This window comes from Peromyscus californicus, unplaced genomic scaffold (genome assembly GCF_007827085.1).
Source record: "Peromyscus californicus insignis strain IS unplaced genomic scaffold, ASM782708v3 Scaffold_23__1_contigs__length_62951481, whole genome shotgun sequence".
Taxonomy (NCBI): domain Eukaryota; kingdom Metazoa; phylum Chordata; class Mammalia; order Rodentia; family Cricetidae; genus Peromyscus; species Peromyscus californicus.
The window spans coordinates 59,897,519-59,921,236 of NW_026294534.1; the positions used below are offsets into that span (position 1 = coordinate 59,897,519).

Below are 23,718 nucleotides of genomic sequence, written 5' to 3' on the forward strand. Positions count from 1 at the left end.
ATCTGAGTTGATAGTAAATAAGGCCAGGCAATCAGAGGCACTTAAAGAGCTGTATATCTGTCTTCCCACACACCTACACACATATGTACATATGTGTACACACACACACACACACACACACACACACACACGAGAAGAAAAGGAAAAGCAGAGCCGGGCGGTGGTGGCGCACGCCTTTAATCCCAGCACTCGGGAGGCAGAGCCAGGCGGATCTCTGTGAGTTCAAGGCCAGCCTGGACTACCAAGTGAGTTCCAGGAAAGGCGCAAAGCTACACAGAGAAACCCTGTCTCGAAAAACCAACAAAAAAAACAAAAAAAAACAAAAAAAAACAAAAAAAAAAAGAAAAGGAAAAGCATTTAAGAACTAGTTTGTGGCCGGGCAGTGGTGGCGCACGCTTTTAATCCCAGCACTCGGGAGGCAGAGCCAGGCGGATCTCTGTGAGTTAGAGGCCAGCCTGGTCTCCAAAGTGAGTTCCAGGAAAGGCGCAAAGCTACACAGAGAAACCCTGTCTCGAAAAACCAAAAAAAAAAAAAAAAAAGAACTAGTTTGTGGGGCTGGAGAGATGGCTCAGAGGTTAAGAGCACCGGCTATTCTTCCAGAGGTCCTGAGTTCAATTCCCAGCAACCACTTAGTGGCTCACAGCCATCTGTAATGAGATCTGGCTCCCTCTTCTGGCCTGAAGGGATATATGCAAGCAGAACACTGTATACATAATAAATCAATAAGTTTAAAAAAAAGAAAGAAAAGAAAAAGAACTAGTTTATGACAAGAGGCTGAGGCAGGAGGATTGGAATCTCAGGGCCTGTCTCGAGTACATAGAGAGTTCCAAGCTCAGAGCCTATCTCTGAGGGTCTGACCAGAGATGCCCCTCAGTTGGTGAATTGTTAAGGATTAGGAGATGTGGTCTTGTTGGAAGAGTTGTCAAAAGCCCACACCAGGTCAGATCCAATCTTTAGTTGCAGCTCCACTTGTGGATCAGATGGAGCTCTCAGCTACTTCTCCAGCATCATGTCTGCCTGCCTGCCGCCATGCTTCCTGTCATGACGACCATGGTCTAACCCTCTAAAACTGTAAGCCAGCCCCAATTAAACTACTTCTTTTATAAAAACTGCTGTGGTCATAGCATCTCTTCATAGCAACAGAACACTAAGACCCTACAGAAATCAAAACAAACAATAATCCTGACACCCTGCAGCTCTCTGAGGGAGCTGAGGGCCAATACTGAGACCCACATCCTTCCTACAGTAGCATGCTCACTGTGCTGACGAAGGCCAGGATGAAAACCACATCCCAGGAAACGCTTTCAACTGAAATCTGAATCAAACTGGGGTCACTGCAGTGCTCGTAAGCCATAAGACATCTCTCCAGCCCCAGTATCAGAGATTTTTAAAGTCTATTTTAAAATGTAACTGGAAATGTTGCACGTGCCTATAATTCTAGAAGCTGGGAGATAGAAAGAAGCACATCTAATGGGCATTAGGAAATGGTCTCTGAGAACCTCTAAGGACAATGTTTGTTGTTTTTAGGTTCTGTTGAAGGCCAGGGCCTTGGGCTCTGGTTGAACAACCACAGTCCCTCTGTAGCAAGGCCCCACAGAGACAATAAGCTTGCCTGGCCCACATACACCAGGAAGCAGGCTGCCAGGATGAAGACTTAAGCCACATCCATCTAGAGGAATTATGCCTGCAGTGGGAGATCTGGAGCCAAACACTTCGTATTAATATGAATACATCTGAGGTTCATTTTTGTTGAGGGGCTCCTGATACAGGGTCCTGCCACACAGACTGGGATGGCCTCAAACTCATGATCCTCCTACCTCAGCCTCTTGGAATTATAGGTGCGCATGGCCACAGCCACCGAAATTGAGACTTTTAAACAAACAAATAGGAATGCACTATGGAGGTAGATTCGGAGTTTAAGTTTACCCCCCAGCCGATATGGGAGATAGGAGACCCCATGATAAAATCAAAAAAGGAATAACTAAAACTATTTCTAAACCTATAACAGAGCTGAAAGTGCCTTCACCTTGAGACTGATAGGCAGGAAAAAGCATTAACTTAAAAACAGAAGCCAAAGGCCACTGTGATGGCTCAGCAGGTAAAGGTGCCTGCCGCAAAGCCTGAAAGCTCAGGTCAATTTCCCAGGTAGAAGGAGAGAACCCGATCGTGCAAGTTGCCCTCCGACCTTCATAGATACACAGTGGTATGCACACATACTATGTACATGCACACACTAAAAGTTTTAAATGTAGGTAGCATAGTGGCACACACCTTTATCCCAGCATTTGGGAGGCAGAGGCAGGAAGATTTCTATGAATTCAAGGTCAATATTGTCTACATAATGAGTTCCAAGCCAACCACAGCAACACAATGAAACCTTATCTCAAAAAAAAAAAAATTTTTTTTTTAAATGTAACTTGTTCTTTAAAGCTGGGTGTGGCAGCATGTACTTATAATCCCAGTACTGAGGTGGCAGAGACAGGGTAATGCCTGGACTCTTAGCCAGCCAGCTCATCAGCTTAGTACATTCTAGGACCAGTGAGAGACACTATCTAAAAAAGCAGAAGACAGCAGTTAAAGAGTGCACCCAAGGCTGTCCTCTTAACTCCACATATACATGCACTCCTGTGCAGACGCCTTTTTAAAAAAAAAAAAAAAGAAATGGGAAGAAACAAACAAGAGAAAAGGGGATTTGGTGCTGGGCTTGGAGCAGGCTCTGCTGTCACATGTACAAGTAGCCATCACCTGTCTGCCCCTGCCTCTTGTCGTAAGTAGATGGATGCTAGCATCTTCCCAGGAGCAGAAGAGCAGTCCTGCTCCTCCAACTACGGAAAAGGCAGACACACACAAGGGGGGGGGGGGGGGGGGGGGGTACGGTGTTCAGCGGGAGAAGAAAGGTATCCGTTAACAGACAGACATGCTGTGGTACAGGGTGGATGGAAAAGCACGCAGCAGCTTACCCTGCCCAGCACATCCAGAGGTAGTTTCGAGTTCATGAGGACTGGCTTGACCTTGTCTCCAGAGAGCAGACCATTGACTGGCAGAAGGCTTTCAAAGATGCCATCAAACTTTGCCTTCTCCTCCACCTACCAGGAAAAAAGGAGCTGGGATGAACAGAGCACGCAGTTCAAATCCAAACCCAGACTTGTCTACACAGAGCTCAGCTGTACCAGAGGGTGCGAGATATCCTAGAGCAAGCCCAACTGCCTGAGTTTCCAGGGAGAATTTATGGCCTAGGGGGACAGCTCCCTGGCACCATGGCCTAGGGGCCACAGTGAGCAGAAGAGAAGCTGGTCCACATCTTGTTCTGCCGAATGGCAAAAGGAGCCTAACCAGCATGGCAACGCCTTTGCAGTGTCTCAAGGAACCTCATTAGATGTTTAGTTTGGGAGCAAACATGGTCAAATCAACCTCCAGTGGGGCCAATGGCACACACCTCTCATTCCAGCACTCAAGATGGAGCTAGGATAGAGGGCTTGAGGCCAGCCTGTGCTACATGGGAAGACCCTGTCTCAAATGTCAACTTCAAGAGCACAAGTCTTACTTCTCACAATCCAAAATAAGCTGTGATGGGGCTCAGTACAGTGAATCCTTGGGTTCTAATTACATCACTAAGAAAAAAGGGTTTTGAAAAGGTGCTGTGGTTCAGTGGGTAGAGTGCCCATATAGCAAACACAAAAGAGTCCCTGGGCTCTATCCCCAGCACTGTATAAACCACAGGCCCCACCTGCAATCCCAGCTCTGAGAAGGTGGAGGTCAGGGTTCAAGGTCATTCTTGGCTATATTGAGGTTTGAAGTCAGACTGGGCTATGGAGACCCTGTGTTAGAGAAACAAACTAAACAGGGCTAAGGACAGTTTGGTGGCAAAGCCCTTGCCTGAGAAGCTCAAGGTCTGTCCAAGTTCAAAAGAGACAGAGAGCAGGATCAAGAAGGAAGGAAGAAGTATAGGGAAGAGGGGCTGCTTCCCATTCTCTGAGAGCATCCACAGCCCACACTCAGCTGCAGAACCAACTCTGGCTTACCAGAAGGAGTCACTTAGGTTTTGCAAATACATATCTCAAATTTTAATGTATTTACTGTGTATACACTTGTGTGTGGCAGTCAGGAAATTTGAGAGAGTCAGCTCTCCTTCCATCACATGGGTTCCAGGACCGTCACACTTGACAAGTGCCTTTATTCACTGAGCCATCTCATCAGCCCCATCTTTTTCTTTTTTGAGACAGATTCTCCCTATGTGACCAACACCAGCCTTGAATATGTGATCTGTCCCCCAGCCTCAGGTTCCTGAGTGTTGGGATGACAAGCATGTGTCACTGTGATAAAACACTAAGATAGATGTTGGTAGCAGAGTGGGGTATTGATTTAACAGCCTGACCAAGCTTCTTGTTGATGGAATGTGGACTTTGGATCAGGAAAGCAGTGGAATGCTTTAAGGTGGGCTCAATGGGCCATACTAGTAGAACCACGGAAGACGTGGTACTGAGGGGGATTTGAACTGTAGGGGCGTGGCTCAAGAGGTTTCAGAAGAGAAGAATGTTAGTATATGGCCTAGAGACCATTCTTGTGGTATTTTTGGGGAGGAAAAAAAGTGGCTGCTTTTTGCTCTTGTCCAAAAAAATCTACCTTAAGCTAAATTTAAAAGTTTGGAATTAATGGTGTCAGCAGAGGAGATTTCAGGGCAGCCCAGTATTGACTCTGTCCTATGGTTATTAGTGGTCACTCTCTCTTTTTTCTTTTTGGTTTTTCAAAACAGGGTTTGTCTGGGTAGCCCTGGCTATCCTAGAATTCACTCTGTAGCTCAGGCTGGCCTTGAACTCACAGAACTCTACCTGCCTCTGCCTCCGGAATGCTGGAATTAAAGGTGTGCTCCACCACCGCCCAGCTCAGCTTTCTGACTTTTTACTTGCCCTGGGACAGTCATAGGACCCGTTCTCTTCTCTCAGCAAGGCAAATATAAATGGTTCAAATTCCTGGGAAATTTTCATATAATATTATAGGACCAGCCTTAATATTACAGGGGCCCAGAAGAGACACTACCAGTGGTGCAGGAATGAATCTAGATGCACGGAGCTCTTTTGTCCCACTCGTTTATTCACCCGCCACCACCATTCTGCCATCATAACTCCTCCCGCTTCTATCGGGACTGGTCTATATCTTTCCCAAGACAGCAACACCTTCCTGTGTACAATACAACAGAAGAATTGCAAGGTCCCCACCAGAAGCTTCCTGGCAACTTCATTTGCAACCCCAAAAGGGGGAGAGAATAAAGGCGGAGTTAGATAGGAGCTGGAACAAATCAGAGAAGGAATTTATGTGCTAGGAATCTACCCTTACTGTGGCTAGGTGAAAACATTACGGGTCTATCATAATGTGCTCCAACTACAAACTCACAGGTGATAGGGTAAAGAAATCTACAAGTCACTAAAATAAAACTGCCTCAGTTTTTCTCTGCACCAGTTTCCTGACAGGGCGGGGGAGGAGCACTGACAGCTAGTCAATCTGCATCTCAGCTTGAAGCACCTGGTGAGAGGGAACCCTCTGATCTAAGAAGGTGCTCTGGGGCCGTGGAAGATCTGAACGTGATTTGCACAAGAAACAAAGCTATGCATCTAGTAGGCTGTTAGTCTCCTAGGCTCAGCAGGGGAGTTAGTACCTAGTCGAAAAGCTTAGCTGTTTGCCAAGATGGTTGGGAAGTATTTGGGCACACAAGAATTTCATAGCAGAAGATAGCTGAAATATTAAAAACTGGATAACACCAAATATTCATAATAAATGGTTTGCCTTTTGACAGACCCTTGGCCGGTCAAAGTATAGCTTTAATACACAGCTGAATCTCTATATTCTTGGGGCCCACAAGAGGAAATGAACTGTTGCTTCATGAAAGAACAAGACATGCCCAGGATAGGGGCAAGAAGTGGATCTATGTTCTTGCCTCTGCCTCCCAAGTGCTAGGATTAAAGGTGTGGGCCACCACAGCCTGGCTATTAGCAGTCACTCTTCCGTAGAGCTGAGCAAGGACAATCACAAAAGGTCCAGTGTGAGGAGAAGAGCATCAGAGTGTGATGGAGCAGTCCAGTGCTCGGGAGATCCTAAATGAAATAAAGTGGGGGCTTCAAGGTGAGACCCCAAGTAGCTAAACTTCCAACTTGTGAAGAGGAATTAAGAAAATTTTAGGGCCAGGCACAGTGGTGTACATCTTTAATCCTAGCACTGAGAGGCAGAGGTAGGTGGATCTCTGAGTTCGAAGCCAATTTGGTCATCAGAGCAAGTTTCAGGACAGCAAAGTTTAGGCATTGAAGGAAACCCTTGAAAACAGAAAACTGGCAAAATTTTGAACAAGGGAGGGGGGTGGGGGGGATGTTCCAGGCTCAGCAAGCAGCAGAACTTGGCAGCTTCAGCCACATGGTTCTGGTGTTAGAGACAAGGATAGAAGAAAGAAGTTATGGAATCTCCCTCCACGACTAACAAAAGCCACTGAGGCCAGGCATGTATCATAGGTGTCCCTGCATGGACGCTCAAAGAGGCCATTGTGTGAAGCTGTGAAGGTGAAGTCTGAGTTGCCTTGGAGAACCCAAGATGTTAGAGATGCCAGAGTTAAGGGATACCTGCTGAGGAGAGCTGCTAACAGGGAGTGGAAGCAGCCCAAGAGAGAGAAGTGTCAACAAAGCTGAATGGAGGTGGAGATCTGAAGAGCACTTTGACATCAGACATGGAGGTACAGAGTTTGCTCAACTGGTTTGGGGCTTGCTTTTGTCCAGCATTTCCTCACTATGCTCCCTTCCCTGTGCTTCTGAATAGCAATGTATATCCTGTGCCACTGTATGTTGGAAGTCTGTAATCTGCTTTTCATTTTTATTTTACAGAGGGTTACAGCTAAGAGACTGCCACGAAGCCGTGTGTGGTGGCAACAACCTTTCATCCCAGCACTCAGGAGGCAGCAGAAGCAGGCAGATCTCTGAGTTCGAAGCCAGCCTGGACTACAGAGTGAGTTTCAGGACAGCCAAGACTACACAGAGAAAAGCCTGTCTCAAAAACGAGAGATTGCCATGAGTCTCAGAAGAGACTTTGTACTTTCAAACGGTATGGAGACTGTGATAGACTGGGGACTTTTGAAGTTGGACTGAAGGCGTATGGCTAAAAGACTATGGGGGCCAGGGAGTAGAATGTGGTGGTTTGAATGAGAATGGCCCCCAAAGGCTCATAGATTTAAAGGCTTGGTCACCAACAAGTGGCACTATTAGGAATTGTGGCCTTGTTGGGGTAGGTGTGGCCTTGTTGGAAGAAGTGTGTCACTGTGGATGGGCTTTGAGGTTTCAAAAGCCCAAGCCAGGCGCAGTGGCACGCGCCACGCCCCCCTCGCTGCCTGTGGATACAGATATAGAATTCTCAGTTCCTCTCCAGCACCATGTCTGCCTGCACGTCACCATGTTTCCTGCCATGCTAATAAACAGACTAAACCTCTGAAACTGTAAGCAAGCCCCAATTAAATGCTTTCCTTTGTAAGAGCCAGTGTGGTCATGGTGTCTCTTCACAGCAATAGGACACGGACTAAGACAGCCACCATGCTTGTTTTTCCTTTCTAGAGGCAGGACCACATTGCCCTCTGCATGGAAAAGGAACACCTAAAGTGCTGGGTGAGGCTTTTTACAGAGCAGTAGGCACCTCACACAGGGAAGAATGGCCTCAGGGAGCTGCTGGAAGGCTGCATAGGCAGTGTGTCTCTTCTCTATCCTGAAGAACCAACACAAGCAACACAGCCCCAGATGCGTCCTGAGAACACAGGAATTAAAGGCAACCTCAGGTCCTTAGTTCCTTGCTCCTAGACACAGCCGCTAGCTATGGTGAGAGAATTTGACAATCGATTTTTCAAGCCTAGTGCTGTGGCTTGCCTGTCATCCCCATGCTGGAGAGGTAGAGGCAGAGGATTAGGAATTGGAAGCTGCTTCAGCTACAAGTTAGCTTGACGTCAGCCTAGGTGACATAAGACCCTTTCTCAATAAGCAAAAAACAAAACAAGGGTTGGAGAAATGACTCAGAGGTTAACGCAGCCAAGTGCAGTTCCCAATGCCTAAATTAGGAGGTCACTCCAGCTCCCGGGGATCCCACCCCCATCTTTGGCCTCCAAGGGAAAACATACCCACCCATAGACATACAAATAATTAAAAATAAAATAAAATCTTAAAAACAATATTAAAATAGATATGACCCTTGGATTCTGTGGAGACAAACAGATGGCAAAGGTGCTCCAGAATGTTCCAAATGATATACATGGCTAGCGCATCAACTATGGCACTGTCCCCTCACTTACCCGCACAGCCCAGTGAGTCTCTGTAGACGGCTGTGTGGCCATCAGTGGGCTGCTGGTGTCATGCTGAGGAAAAAAGGGACGAGATCACATATGCAAACACAACCAAAATAATCTCATTCCAAAGTGGGATGGTCACGGAATGGGGAATGAGCTAGGACCCCACAGCTCCCTCCCAGGTGTAGGCCCACAGGTGCACACACAAATCCATGACCCTTCACAGCTGCGCTGCTCCCAACAGCCAAAGGTGCAGGAGACACCACAGAGCTCAGCAGACAGACAGGTACGCAGTGCCCAGCCACAGTCACAACAGTAAAGTATCCTCATCTAGGTAGACTGAGTGCAAGGTGCACACACAAGTGTGACTCCACTGAGAGCAACATCAGAAAGACAACTCTGCACAGAAAAAAAGATGGGCGGCTACCAAGGACTGGGAGATGGAGAATCAAAGAGTAAGACGGGCCCAGGATCTTCCTTTACGGGGTGAGAACTAGAACTCAGGCTGATGTGTAAGTGCTACCCAAATGAGCATTTTATTTACTTTGTTTTCAAGACAGGGTTTCTCTGTGTAGCCCTGGCTGTCTGGAACTAGCTCTGTAGACCAGGCTGGCCTCGAACTCAGAGATTCGCCTGTCTCTGCCTCCCGAGTACTGGGATTAAAGGTGTGAGCCACTATGCCTAGCTGAACTGTGCACTTAAAAAAATGGTAAATTTTATGGTATATGTATTTCACCTTAACTAAAACACGGAAAAACAAGAGAAAACATGGAGATGTCACTCACACATATATTCGCACACACACAGTACCAAGAGAGTATGATGGCTTGCACACTCACAAACTTCGGTGGTGGCATGGTGAGGCTCAGATTGCTCAAGGTGACTTCATGGCCACTCTGTGCACAGGCCACCAATCTCAAGGCAACATAGAAACCCTGTGGGCCCAGAAAGAGGAGGCGTTAACCCTATAAGGCGGACAGGACAGCTCTCATCTCCACTGTGATGACCACAGACAACACAGTGGGCAGCAGTAGTGAGTACTGAGCATTAAAAAGATTCAAGTAGGGCTGGAGAGATGGCTCAGCGGTTAAGAGCACTGGCTGCTCTTCCAGAGGACCGGGGTTCATTCCCAGCACCTAAATGGCAGCTTACAACTGTCTATAACTCCAGTCCCAGGGGATCTGACACCCTCACACCAACGCATATAAAATAAAGTTAAATAAATTATTTAAAAAAAAAAAAGATTCAAGTAAAGGGATTTCCCAAAGGCAACGAGATGCTGGAGCAGTCCATACACTTACAGTGACTGATGGGTCAAAAATACACACAGCCTATGTTGTTTTCTGTTTTTGTGGGGTAGGGGTGGGGCCTGAAGCTTCAGGAACACCAGGCAAGCACTTATCTCCCAAGCTGTACTTCAGCCCAGGTAGTGGATTTAAAAAAAATTTTTTTAAAAGAAACTATTAGTATTTATTTGGGAGGAGGGGTCATGTGCACCCAGAGGGGAATTCAGCTCTCTCCTCCCACCATATGGTTCTAGGGACTGAACTCAGGTCATCAGGCTTGTCAGCAAGGACCTTCTTTCACCAGAGGGGCTGTCTCACTGACCTCCTTTTTTCTTTTTTAATACTCAGTTTTGATACTTGTTTTTTTTTGGTTTTTTGAAACAGAGTTTCTCTGTGTAGCACTGGCTGTCCTGGAACTTGCTCTGTAGACCAGGCTGCCCTCAAACTCAAAGACCTGCCTGCCTCTGCCTCCCGAGTGCTGGGACTAAAGGTGTGCACCACCACAGCCCAGATAGTTTTGCTATTAATTATGAGTGTGTGCACACAAGTGTGGGTACCCACAGAGGCCAGAGGCATCAGATTCCTGGAACTGGAGGTACAGGTGGTTGTAAGCAGTCTTGTGGGTACTGGGAACTGAACTCAGTTCCCTGCAAGAACAGTAAGCACTCTTAACCATTGAGCCTTTTCTCCGGCCTCCTTTTTTGAAACAGGTTCTTACTATGCAGCTGAGTCTGAAGGGGGACTTTCAATCCTCCTGCCTCAGCCTCCTGAGTGCCAGCATGACCTGTGTTCTGTGATGAGCCATCAACTTGACACAACTAAAATCGGATGAGAAAGAACCTTGATCAAGGAACTGCCTCCATCAGATGGGCCTGTGGATGTGTCTACAGAGCATTTTCTTAATTAATGATTCACAAAGACAGTGCCATTCCTGGGCTGGTAGTCCTAAATTCTATATATGGAGCAAGCCAGGGAAGCAAGCCAGCAAGCACTGATCCTCGATGGCCTCTGCTTCAGTTCCTGCCTCCAGGTTCCTGCCTGGAGTTCCTAGTTTCCCTCAGTGATGGACTGTAATCTGTAAATCAAGTAACCCTTCCTCTCCAGGTGCTTTTGGTCAGTTTTATCAGACAGAAGCAGGGGCAAATATGTACCCTACAGCGGAGCTTCTCTACTGGCATAAGAACATGGGGAGAGCTACGCCTTTCATGGGGATGTCCACAGAAACTGTGCAGAAACACATGGTGTCAGAGGGAAGCTGGAAACGGGGCAGGATGGTGGCCAGACAAACCAAATCAGGTCCCTCAGCTCCTTCACTAAGCGGCTGAGCAACCCCAACCACAAGGAAGGGAGGTACCGGTGGCTGGAGGTCGGTGGCCAGCAGATGGACAGGCTTGAGGCCTTAGGATACAGAACAGCCTCAGACAGTGCCTGGGGGAGGAGCTGGGGAACTCACCTGCACCCAGGCCCTGTGAGCACAGCACGGTAAAGCCTGCTGTAAAGCTCCCACAGCCAACACTGCGGGACAAACACAATTCCATTCATAATATTTCTGAAGAGCATAGAGCCCAGGGCTCCAAGGGGAAGCCTAAGAGTATCAGGGCTGACTGGCACACATGCCTCCATGGTAGAGGGCACCAGGAAATGGCCAGCCTGACTGCAGGTCCTGGTTAATGCTGTGACCACAGCAATCTGACACAAGCATTGGAATTGTGTGACTGAGCATCCCTGGGGAGAGCTGGCTATAAACATGGGCTAGAAGGGGTGTATGGGAACCCATTAAACTGTGTTTGATATCTTTACAGAATTCTAAAATTACTTTGATACAGATTAGTCTTTAGGCTGTAAGACATGGCTCTGTGGTTAAGAGCACATGCTGCTCATGCAGAGAACCAGAGTTCAGTTCCCAGCACCCCATCAGGTAGCTCCCTCACCCCACCTCCAGGGAATCCGGCACCTTTTTCTGACCTCCATGGGCCACATATACATAAACAAATTTTTTTCTGGTCCCCCTACCCCTGTGGGGTTTTTTTGTTTTGAGACCAAGTCTCACTGTGTAGCCCTGGGTAGCCTGGCTCTCCATATGTAGACTAGGCTGGCCACAAACTCACAGAGATCTATCCATCTGCCTCTGCTGCCTGAGTATTGGGATTAAAGGTGTGGGCCACCATACACAGTACAATTTATTTAAATTATTTTAAATCTTTAAAACGCTTCAATCACTGGTAAGTTCATTGTGATGTTTGGGGTTTTGTTTTGTTTTGTTTTGTCTAAAGGTGGGTATGTAGGTGTGTGTATGTATACATGTAGGTATGAGTGGGTGCTCTGAGAGGCCAGAAGAGGGCATTGGATCCCTTGGAGCTGGAGTTATAGGTGGTTGTAAGCTGCCAAATGTGGGTGCTGGGACCTGAACTCAGTTCCAGCTGAGTCCTCTCTCAGTCCCCTTGGTATTCAGTTTTGATTGTCAACCTGACACAATGGGAACTACCCAAGAAGGAAGTCAGTGAGGAGCTGCTTCAATTAGGCTGGCTTGTGACGGGTTCCCAGGTTAAATGAGATGGGAAAGTGTACCCTCCATGCGGGCACACCACCCCTGGGCTAGACCCCGGGCTGAGTGAACAGGAGACAGCATTTGGTCCCTGTGCTCCTGACTACATGTGACCAGCTGCTTCAGGCTCCTGCTGCCTTAACTTGCCCCAAGTGGCTGTGCCTGGAACTGGGAGCCACGGGTGGCCCTTCATCAGAGCTGCTTCTGTCAGGGCAATTTATCACAGCAGCAGGTAAAGAAGCTGAGATAGTCTCGAGACCGTCAAGGGCATGTCACTGAGTCAGGGGTTGGCATACTTACAGATCTGCACTCCAAAGTGAGAGTTCCTCACTTGAGCCTGGCAGCTGTGTGTGGATGATATAGCAGCCAGTGGAAGAAAGGTACAAGTTACCCAGCCTCAGGGGTGCCCAGCCCTCCCCTGCTCTGTGTGTTCATATATACCTGTTTGTCCAAGAACCCTTTACCTTCGGGGTCCGCCAAGTCCCATATCTGTGGAGACAAAAAAGTGCCCGTAAGTGTGACTGTCGCTCACCAGCCAAGTTGGATGGAACAGGAGTCACAGTGCCATGGGCACTGGGGCCAATAGCCCTGCCAGGCACACAGCCATTTGGTGGTAGGGCCCAAAGAACCCCCTATGCCCACTTAGCTCCCTATTCAGTCATTACATGGCAATGTAAGCCCAGAGCTATCAAGACATCAAAAGCACTCTGGTCCAGTCTGCTGCTTACACCTTGAAGGTAACCACCATCTGAGACTGACCAGGCTGACTTCAAACTCCAGAGACCCATAGCCCTATGCCTCCAGAGTGCTGGGAGTAAAGGAACGCTCCACCATGCCTCACATTATAACTTTGGTTTGTCTTTTCAAAGACAGGTCATACTATGTAGCCCAGGCTATCCTGGAACTCATGATCCTTCCGGAGTTGTGATCTTAGTCTCTCAAGTGCTAGGATGGGCATGGAAAGTCAGCTCTAAAGGAAAAAGAAATCAGGCCTTCAGATCCACCAGCTACAGCAAAGAAACCCAGGATGTTCTGGCCCTGCCCAGGGAGGGTCTGCACAGTTGGCTTTCATTTCAGCAGACCACGCTTCATCTTCCCTACCTTCCCCAGGATGATGTCAGAGAGCCCCGACTTCTTCAGAAACAGCGCAGCCTCACTGGCCCCAACTCTTCCTGTGTAGGCAGGGTCCACCTGCAACAGGACAGCAAGAATTGACACAACACTTAAAGATACAGAAGTATCAGCGCCGTCCCCATGTATGTCCACAGGAGTTGACACCACCACTTACAGACGCCATGGCCATGTGTTCCCAAGGTTAACTACAAAGATGACGGGAGGCTGGGTGCAACTCAGTGGCTGATCTGCTCTGCATGTAAGAGGCTCTGGGTTCCACCCCCAGCACCAACACACACATGCACACATGAGTACATACAAAACACATAAAAAGGCACTAGTGGGGCTGGAGAGATGGCTCAGCGATTAAGAGCACTGGCTGCTCTTCCAGAGGTCCTGAGTTCAATTCCCAGCACCCACATGGTGGCTCACAACCATCTGTAATGAGATCTGGTGCCCTCTTCTGGCCTGTAGGTATTCAAGCAGGCAGAACACTGTATACATAATAAATAAATAAATCTTAAAAAAAAAAAAAAAAAAAAGGTGTGCACCACCACTGAAAAAAAAAAAAAAAAAAAAAAAAAAAGGCACTAGTGGGCTGGAGAGATGGTCAGTGGGCAAAGGCTCCTGCCATCAAGCCTGATGGCCTGAATTTGATCTCTGGGACCCACATGGTAAAAGGAGAGAACTGACCATGAGAGTTGTGCCCTGACTGCCACAGGCATACCATGGCACAGGTGAACACGCGCACACCTACACAGCACAATCAATTACAATGTGAAAAGATGCACTTAGACATACCTGCTTGTAGTAAGACTCATACAACGGATTTCCACTGGGAATCTGAACAAAACAGGAGAGTCAGAAAGTGGTCACAATACACAAAAGCACCCTCCCGCCTTGGTCTTCTTCCTCTTCAGGTGCTGTCCAGGCTGGTCTCCAGTTGTTTTGTTTCATTTTTGTTGGGACAAGGCACTAGTAGAGAGCCTTGGCTGGCCTTAAACTCCTGGTGATCCTCCTGACTCTGGCTCTTGAGTGCTGATATTACTGGCAGGAACTGCCGCACCTAGCCCCAAACTCCTCCTGAACTCTCCTAGGGTCAAGTGGTCTCCTGCCTTAGCCTCCTAAGTGGAGGTGACAATACTCAATGTTTCACCATCACCAAAATACACCCTGGTTCTGGTAAAAATGTATGCACCTGACAGCCAGAGCAAAGCCAAACCCCACACAGAAACTTGCCTAGGGAGAGGCAGTGATGGGCCTCCTTCCTCACCCTGTGTGTTGGTGGAGTTTCTGTATGTGACCCTGAGTCACCATAATGCACTTGGTTGTTTTCAAGTCCTCACCCATCTTGTCCTCTACCAGCTGCCTGACAAGTGACAGCACACAGATTCATGCTGCAGGCATCCTCCAGGATGCACACAGCCTCACGCTGAAAGCATCCACTCCCTCTGTGTGCGAAGCCAAGAGTCCTCCACTCAGCACCAAGAACACCCCTCATTCAGCCCAGGACTCTAAGGTCACCTGTCAGGCTCCAGCCACTACCTCCCTCCCTCACTGGCCTCAACAGGATGTCCCTCTATGGAGAGGAAGAAGTCATCTAGGGGAGCAAGCTACCTCAGTGGGGAAGTAAGCAGCCACTATGTAGCAGTGGGGTCTCCCAGCACTGGGAGGAGGGGTGGTCAAGACAGCATGGGCTATGTAGTGAGGCCCTGTCGCAAACAAAAGAACAAGTAAACAAACAAGTGACCGTATGAAAAGGGCTTCCCTATGTTGGTACTTTATGGAGGCTGAAGTTCAAATGCAGGCAGCATCAACCCCAGTGAGGACTGGGAAGTCAGGCAGGGGCTCCATACTCTGAAGCATCAAGCTGCTATCACCCTGTCCCGACAGGAGTGTGTGTCCTGCCCACTCCCTCTGCCTGGCCAGTTGTAGGTGTCCTGCTTGGCCTTCCCAACCATCAGAGCTTACAAGAGCTAAATCTGTTCTTGATCAGTGGCCCAGCCTTAGACACCCAGCACAAAACACACCTGGGCTGAGTGAAGAAAGTGAGATGAGACTAACTTAAAGAAGGGTGTTAACCACACAGCCGCAGGGAGACTGAGAGACTGAGCATTGCTGAGAGGTTTTCAAAACTTCCTTAAGTGTGGCGCACACTTTTAAATCCCAGAAATTCAAGAGGCAGAGGCAGGAGGATCTCTGAGTTTGAATTCTACATAATGAGTTCCAGGTCACTTAAGGTTACATATAGTGAGAACCCTGTCTTTAAAAACAAATAAATAAACAAACTTCCTTAGTCTGGCCTGCCTGTGATGCTGGTGGTTAAGAGTTTGAGTCAGGAGGGATGCTGTCCTGTGACTGCATAAGGATAAGCCAGGGAAAGGACTCCCAGGCTCTGAACCAGCACTACCCAGCACAAGATCCTTTCAGGTTCAAAACAATGCAAGTACAGTCAGCTTCTCTGGGGGAACCAGGCACCTGTAAGCAAAGCAAAATACCCAGACAGAGAGGCAGGAGGGAAAGTACAGAGGGCTGCAGGGGAGAGGAAGGGGAAGAGGCTGGATGGCAGGAAAAGACCTGAGGCTTGGAGCAAACGCTGAAGAAAGAGCATTAGGAAAATGCCACTATGTGGGGCTAGCAAGATGTCTCAGCAGGTAAAGGCGCTTGCTGTACAAGCCTGATGACCTGAGTTTGAGCTTTAGAACCCACAAAGTTGAAGGAGAGAATGGACTCCCTCAAGTTATCATTTGACCTCTTCACACATGCAGTACGCATGCACACACATACATAACTAAATACTTCAGCAAGCCTCTAGAAGAATCTCCCCAGAGCAGTAAGACTGACAGAAAGGAGATGGGCTGTTTGTCATGTGTGAGAAAAGGTGGTGATGGCATATCACCTGCCATAGCTCATCTAACCCCACAGGTCTCATTGGCAAAGTCCAGACTGTAAATATTTTCCTCAAGGTTTTGGAGGTAGAAGTTCAATTCTAACCAAGCACATCAAGCATCCACTCCCAAGGTGCTGTGGCTCAGTGACAGACAGCAGCAGGTTTGGTGCATGTTCAATTGTTATATCTGGCTGCTTCCCAAGGGCCTACAAGTGACAAGAGTTCAAGACCAACCAGCCTGAGCAACAAAGAGAGAGCCGGTCCTGGTCAAGACAAAACCCAAACCAAGCAAATCACCAAATCCACGCTCAAGAGAAACAGCCCAGCATCCAGGCTGCCATAGCCAGGCCCACTCAAGCTTGTTCCAGCCCTGGGGCTGGCTGTGCATCCTTAGAAGCCACAGTTCATAAGCCCAGGGGCAGGGCAGCAACAGCAAAGGTTTCATTAGTGCTCACACTTCAGTGCTGTGGACAGAGACAAGGAAGCAGGGCAGATGTTAGATATGAGTTACAATTCCTCTTATGCCATGGCTTCCTGGGGACACTGAAGCCACACCTGCAGGCTGTGTTAGTGTTCACTGTGACACCATCCAAGCCTCAGCCATGGCCAATCTATGAAACAGGCATGAGCAGAGACCTCAGTCACCGCCAGCTCGTGATAAAGGCAGTGGTCCCCAGGGCAAGCTCCCAAGCTGGGACAGAGCCCTCTGTGGGCCCACAGCTGCCACGTAAGCTATGCTCGCAAGTCTCACCACAAAGGGAGAGGCACAGACTGAGAGGGACCAGCCAGAGGACAGGGCTTTGAAGGCAAGAGGCTGCAGGGGTAGGGAGCTGGCTACAGCCCACTACACAGCCAGGACACCACACATGTCCCTTTACTTCTCCTCCAGCTGGCTGAGGTGGCAGGGAGAGGCCTTGGAGCAGTTTTGCACACTGCTGCTGAAGCAGCTTTGCAACGCCACAGTCCATTTGCATTAGAGAATATGGGAACATGGCAGCACCCTGTGGAGGGGATGCCCTAGAGATAGCGTCACAGCAACCCTAATCCTGGCAGGATCTGGCCAAGAGCAGGGTTCCTTACAGGCCTGAGCACCTGGTTATCTCCTGCTACACCCACACTCACTATGTGCTCAGCTGAAACTGGACTTCAGAACGCGCCTGAGCAAGTGGCAGGGATGGGGAGACACAAACTAATAATTTAAAACTTGTAGAAAAGTATGTATAATCCACTCTCCTAATAAATAGATCATAGTGGAGCATGGCAGCACACGCCTGCCATCCCAACTCTCCCCCAAGTGGCGGCAGGAGGATCAGGAAGGAGTTCAGGGCAATCTCAGGTACATGTGGAGTTCGAGGGAACCCTGGGATACCTGAGACCATCTTACCCCTCCTGACCAAGGACCATGCTCCTCACTGTTCACTCAATGTTTCACATCCAGCACTTTCATCTCGTTTCATTTTGTTTTCAGGTGGAGTCTTGGTACATATCCCTGGCATATGTGGCACTCACGATTTATCTCAGGCTGACCTCAAACTCTCAGCAAACTCCTGCCTCTGCTTCCTAAGGCTGGGATTACTGGTAGTATGCACATGCCACCATGCCTGGCCTTGAGCTCCTCATTCATTCTTCCTATAGGGCAATGCTATAGGGCAGACAATATGCTAGCTCTTCTTTACTGGTGGGACAATGTAGTTTCCCCCATGCAGGCAATGAGTGCTGAGGTTCCAGGAGCTCCAGGCTAGGAGGCTTTCATTTGACCCTAACTTGCTGCAAAGACAGCCCAGGTGTGGCAGTGCTGACGTGGAACAGTTACATGGGCATGTGACGTGGGAAAATGCACTCTCGGGGCTCCACAATGGTGCGCTTTATGAAACCAAAGCAGCCATGGCCAGACAGTGAACAAAAAAGCCCTATGAAAACAGGTACTGCCTGCTGTTTGCCCAATCCTGGCTGCCCTGGGCACAGGAGGAAGGGGCAGTCCCATAGAGTGCCAGTCCTGCCATCCCAGCCCTATTCCCAGGGCACGCTGGCCTGCACTCTGGGGGAGGACACCACATCTGTCATGGGGCAAGAATGAGACTCCACTACGTGGGCATGTTTGACCCCCAGAGCAACACTCTCTCTAGTCTAGGTCAGAGCTGAGGAGGAGCCTGGGAATGAGGAGCTTCGAAGCAGGGACAAGTGGAAAAGAAAGAGAAGCTGATCACAGCAGTATGACCTGCAGCTGTACTGGAGGAGCATTCCAGCCGGGACTACAGAAGAAGACCCTGTCTCAGAAGCACAAAATCAGTAATGGGGCAAAGGCCGTAGGTAGTCGGCTGGTAGAGTGCTTGCCTGGCACACACGAAGCCTGGTTCCGACTCTACAAGCACACAGATCATCCCAGCACTCAGGAGGGGTAGACAGAAGGATGGACAGGGAGGTCAAGATCATCCCCGGTACACAATAAGTCTGAGGCCAACCTCAGCTACATGAAACTCTGTCTTAAAAAAAAAAATGTGGTTTTTGTTTTCATTTAAAAATTGGGCTGGCAAATGGCCCAATGGGCAAAAGTACTTTCCTTCAAGCCTGGTGTCTTATCTACTGCTGTCAAAGAGACACCATGACCGTGGCAACTCTTATAAAAGAAAGCATTTTAACTGGGGCTTGCTTACAGTTTCAGAGGCTCAGTCCATTATCATGTCAGGGAGCATGGCAACATGCAGCAGGCAGGTGCTGTAGCCATAACTGAAAGCTACATCCTGATCTATAGGCGGAGAGAGATAGAGACTCTGGCTTGGCATGGGCTTTTGAAACCTCAAAACCCACCCCTAGTGACACACTTCCTCCAACAAGGTCACACCTCTTAATCTTTACAATCCTTTCCAATAGTGCCACTCCCTGGTGACTAAGCATTCAAATAGATGAGCCTATGAGGCCATTTGTATTCAAACCACCACCACACCTACTGACCTGATTTCCATCCCCAGAACCTACATAAAGATGGCAGCAGAGGGGTGGTTCTGTATACACACTGTGTCCTCTAATCTCCACACACACTGTGGCACATGCTTCCCCCTACTACCACCCATAACCGTAAAATCATTTTAATTAACTAAGAGACAGAGCTGGGGCTCAGTGGTAGAGCACCAACTTGTGTGGACAAGGTTCTAGGTTTTATTCTCACCACGTCAACAAATAAGTAAGGAGGGAGGGAGGGAGGGAGGGAGGGAGAAAAAATTAGGAAAAGAAGAGAAACACTGTTGAGATGGGCAGGTTACGGCCAGGCCAGGAGGACAATGTCCCCCACTAGCAGCTACGCTGGCAGAACATCCTGCCATAAGGTGCCCAGGCCAGCAGAGCTTTAGGGCTCTTTCAGGTTATGGGTATCTTTCATACCACACAGCACCATCTTCTGAATGGGACTCAAGTCTAAATACAGAACTCAGCTGTTCCCAGGGGCCTTGCACACACCGCCTAGGGAGTCTCCTACCATATTCCATGCAAGCCGGTCCCAGCAGGTCAGGTGTGCAACTTCCTGCCTGTGGAGCCATGTCCATGAGGAATTTTTGGATTTTGGATCACTGCCCATTTGGGATTTCAAGCAAAGCAATTCACAGCCTTGTAGCTGAAGTTTTCCTGGTCCTGCCTGGCTCCCTCAGCATGAACACACAGAAGCTTATATTAATTACAAACTGTATGAGCTAATGGCTCAGGCTTCTCGCTAGCTAGTTCTTACATCTTAAATTAACCCATTTCTATAAATCTATACTTTGCCACGCGGCTTACCGGTATCTTGCTTCTCATGGCTGCAGCTGGCAGCGTCTCCCAGCTCTCTCTTTCTCCTTCCTCTCCTCTAGTTAGAATGTCCCACCTAACCTTATTCTGCCTCACCATTGGCCAAACAGCTTTATTTATCAACCAATCAGAGCAACACATTTTCACAGCATACAAAACGACATCCTTATCACTTCCCCTTTTCTTTCTATTCAAAAGGAAGGTTTTTAATATAGTAAAATTACATATATAAAACAGTTATCAAGCAAGGATTATAGTTATAATACCTAGTCTATTTGCATTTGGCGAAATTAAAGAAGATATCCTATGTATCCTGTATCTGTGAGCCTAAGGTTTTATATCTACCTTATCTCTTATCATAAACAAGGAAAACCATAATTATAACTATCTAGTCTTCAACTACATCAAAGACCTCAGAAGGGTACAATATTACCTAAGTAAACAGGAAGAGCATTGTAAGCAACTTCCAAAAATCTAGAATGAGAGAAACAGCTAGCTGTCTGGACAGTCACCCGAAGTTCTTCTGTAACGTTGGGGGTATCCATCTTCGGCCTACAGGCCTAGGGTCTCTCAGTCACTTTTCTGTGTGCTGTAGAATGTCTGGCAGTTTCTTCTGTGAAGCAGGAACCTGAAGGACCATCTCGCCTTGCAAAGTTCAGTGGTCACCTTCCTATGGGTCCTGCTTGTCCAGTCGATACAACATTTTGTCAAGCAGTCCAGGCAAGAACAGTTTCTTGCCCAAATGGCTACTTTTGCCAAGAAGAAGATAATTCCATATGGAGTGTCCTCAATGCCCATCTTTCTCTTTGAAGTAAATCGGTGCTACCAGGAGCAAATGTGTTTCACTGTCCAGAAAGTCTAAGTTTTTAAAACATTTTAAATGCCAAATTCTGTAGGTCTTTGAAGTGTTTGAAGATTACCTACCTAACTGAATTGTATCTATGTATACCTAGAAACTTAACATGACTACAAGTTTGATTATCATACATGATTAACTATTAATCTGTATTTCTCCACTATACACTATGATTTCAAATGAGTTTCACAAACAAAATACCTTAAACAAGAGTAGAAATATATACAGTATAACAAAATTAACTTTAAATTTGTATCAATAAATTAAAGTCTATAGCAATGCAAAATTAAGTTTTTCTTTAAGAGTAGATTCAATAATCTACCCTTTTATCCCATCATATCCATATCCTCTTTTCTTTTTTAGAAAGAGATTGCATTTATAATCAACCTTCTTTAAATAAAAACAAACATTTATGAACAATTTTTTTGGGAATTGGGGCGTAGCTTCTCATACACTACTTTCTGCTGAATGAGGGCGCTGGCAATCTTATGGGGATCCTGAGAAAATTAAGAATTATGGACAAGTCCTGAGATGGAGAAGTCCTGAGAAAACTGGCTATAACCTTTGTTGATAGGTACCATCTGTTAAAGTTCAGGAGGTCTGGCTTGATCAAATCTGAATCATCTTAACCTGGAACAAATCCAGCCTCTTGCTTCCTATGGAAACAAAAGCAGAGCCTCCTTTCCAAAGCAACATATCCTTAGATCCAAATTTTGAGGTCAAGATACCTTTAAAATACACATATTAACTCAGCAACTTTTACAATCAAATGTCTCTCTGCAGTTAAAAATCCCAAAGACAATATAATCTAGACTCTGTGTGTGATATCCATCTTTATGTGGCTTATTTCTTATATTACTTTTACTTTCCCTTTAAAGACTTTATTTTTTAAAACTTTCTATTTCTTCCAGGCGGCGGTGGTGCAAGCCTTTAATCCCAGCACTCGGGAGGCAGAGCCAGGGGGAATCTCTGCGAGTTCAAGGCCAGCCTGGTCTACAGAGCGAGATCCAGGACAGGCACCAAAACTACATAGGGAAACCCGGTCTCGAAAAACCAAACCAAACCAAAAAAAAACACCTTTCTATTTCTTTCTATAACTGTCTATATTCCTTTTCTTCTCTCTTCCAAGCCTACGTACATTTTTACACACACTGTAAACTGTTTAGGGTTTATCCCATCTGAATCTGTCTTATTCTGAATCTATAATCCTTTTCTGGCCAGGAGAGACTTTAAACTGCTAAACAAACTGAGTGGCCAGGACAAAAAGCAGCAGCCTTGGCTGCTGACTCTGCCCATTTCAGCTTTTCAACATGGCGGAGGTAATTCACCTTCAGCTCTAGGCCATGTGTATCATCAACTCTAGGAAGCAGTGGATCTATGCCTCCATTAATGGAGTGTATAGCCCAGAAACCCCTCTTTTTTCTGTACTAGCAAAAGCTAAATCTGTCACGCAGTGTGCTGTGTGGCTTAGAAAGGCCACTATGTACTGCAGCGGGAATCCGCCATGTTGCGCTCAAGCCCAAATGCTGCGGAGTCTCGCCGCCCACATGAGATATGAAGCAGGGACCTGTTTTTGGCTCTGTTTAGAATCGCTTATAAAGTATTCTCAGGTTTCAGGTGGAAACTCAAGCCAACCCATTGGGCGCCATTTGTAGCTGAAGTTTTCCTGGTCCCACCTGGCTCTGGCGGCCCCATAGTCCCACAGCCACTCAGATCCAAATGAACACACAGAGGCTTATATTAATTATGAACTGTATGACCTAATGGCTTATATCCTTCTGGGGTCTTTGGTGTAGTTGAACACTAAACAGTTATAAATTTCCTTGGTTATGATAAAAGACAAATTAGATATGAAACTTTATAGACTCACAAATATAGGATAGATGATAGAATATTTTCTTTAATTTTGCAAAATACAAATAGATGAGATATTGTAACCATAATTCTTGCTTCATAACTGTTTTATTATATGTAATTTTTTTTTTTTCAAGACAGGGTTTCTCTGTGTAGCTTTGTGCCTTTCCTAGATCTCGCTCAGTAGACCAGGCTGGCCTCAAACTCACAGAGATCCACCTGGCTCTGCCTCCCGAGTGCTGGGATTAAAGGCGTGCGCCACCACCGCCCAACTATGTAATTTTACTACGTTAAAGTTAAAACCTTCCTTTTTGATTAGATAGAAAGGGGAAGTGCTGTGGAATGTCGTTCTGTATGCTGTAAATGTGTGTTGCTCTGTTTGGTTGATAAATAAAATGCTGATTGGCCAGTGGCCAGGCAGGAAGTATAAGCAGGACAAGGAGAATTCTGGGAGGAGGAAGGCTGAGTCAGGAGTCACTAGCCAGACACAGAAGAAGCAAGATGACAAGGCAGAACTAAGAAAAGGTACCAAGCCACATGGCTAAACATAAATAAGAAGTATGGGTTAATTTAAGTGTAAGAGCTAGTCAATAATAAGCCTGATCTAATGGCCAAGCAATTATAATTAACATAAGCCTCTATATGCTTACTTGAGGCATGTGAGTAGGAGAGATTTGTCCCAACTGCCAGTCGGCTGGGACACAGGAAAATTTCTGGCTACACAGCCTATATTACAGAAGTGCTAGAGTTCGAGGCCAGCCTGGTCTCCAAAGCGAGTTCCAGGAAAGACACAAAGCTACACAGAGAAACCCTGTCTCGAAAAACAAAACAAAACAGAAGTGCTAGCCTTAACTATCTATTTGGCATGGAACAGAGCCAGCAGAAGCACATGCACACATTCTCTGCCCTGCTCTGGAGGTGGAACAATAAAACTACAGGAGCTGATCTATACACCCCAGATGTACAGGCATAAGCGACTCCCCTGAACTCCGGCCAGACTTCTGCTAACTGTGGATCATTCTCAGACCAATATAGAAGGCAGAAGAACTAAAATATATGCCTATGCGTGTGTACATGCTCGTGCACACAGAGGTC

General features: G+C 47.2%; 1 protein-coding gene across 6 annotated transcripts in view; it reads right to left on the minus strand.

Annotated features, from left to right (window-relative positions):
* The window catches only part of Eps15l1 (epidermal growth factor receptor pathway substrate 15 like 1), a 93,677-nt gene that overhangs the window by 53,849 nt on the left and 16,110 nt on the right, over positions 1 to 23,718 (minus strand). For all 6 annotated transcript variants that reach the window (XM_052752467.1, XM_052752469.1, XM_052752468.1 and 3 more), the window contains exons 2-7: positions 14,048 to 14,089; positions 13,235 to 13,324; positions 12,575 to 12,622; positions 9,142 to 9,237; positions 8,309 to 8,371; positions 2,961 to 3,086 (exon numbers count right to left, since the gene is read on the minus strand). In XM_052752467.1, coding sequence (XP_052608427.1) covers positions 2,961 to 3,086; positions 8,309 to 8,371; positions 9,142 to 9,237; positions 12,575 to 12,622; positions 13,235 to 13,324; positions 14,048 to 14,089 — 465 coding nt within the window. The remainder of the gene's footprint in view (positions 1 to 2,960; positions 3,087 to 8,308; positions 8,372 to 9,141; positions 9,238 to 12,574; positions 12,623 to 13,234; positions 13,325 to 14,047; positions 14,090 to 23,718) is intronic.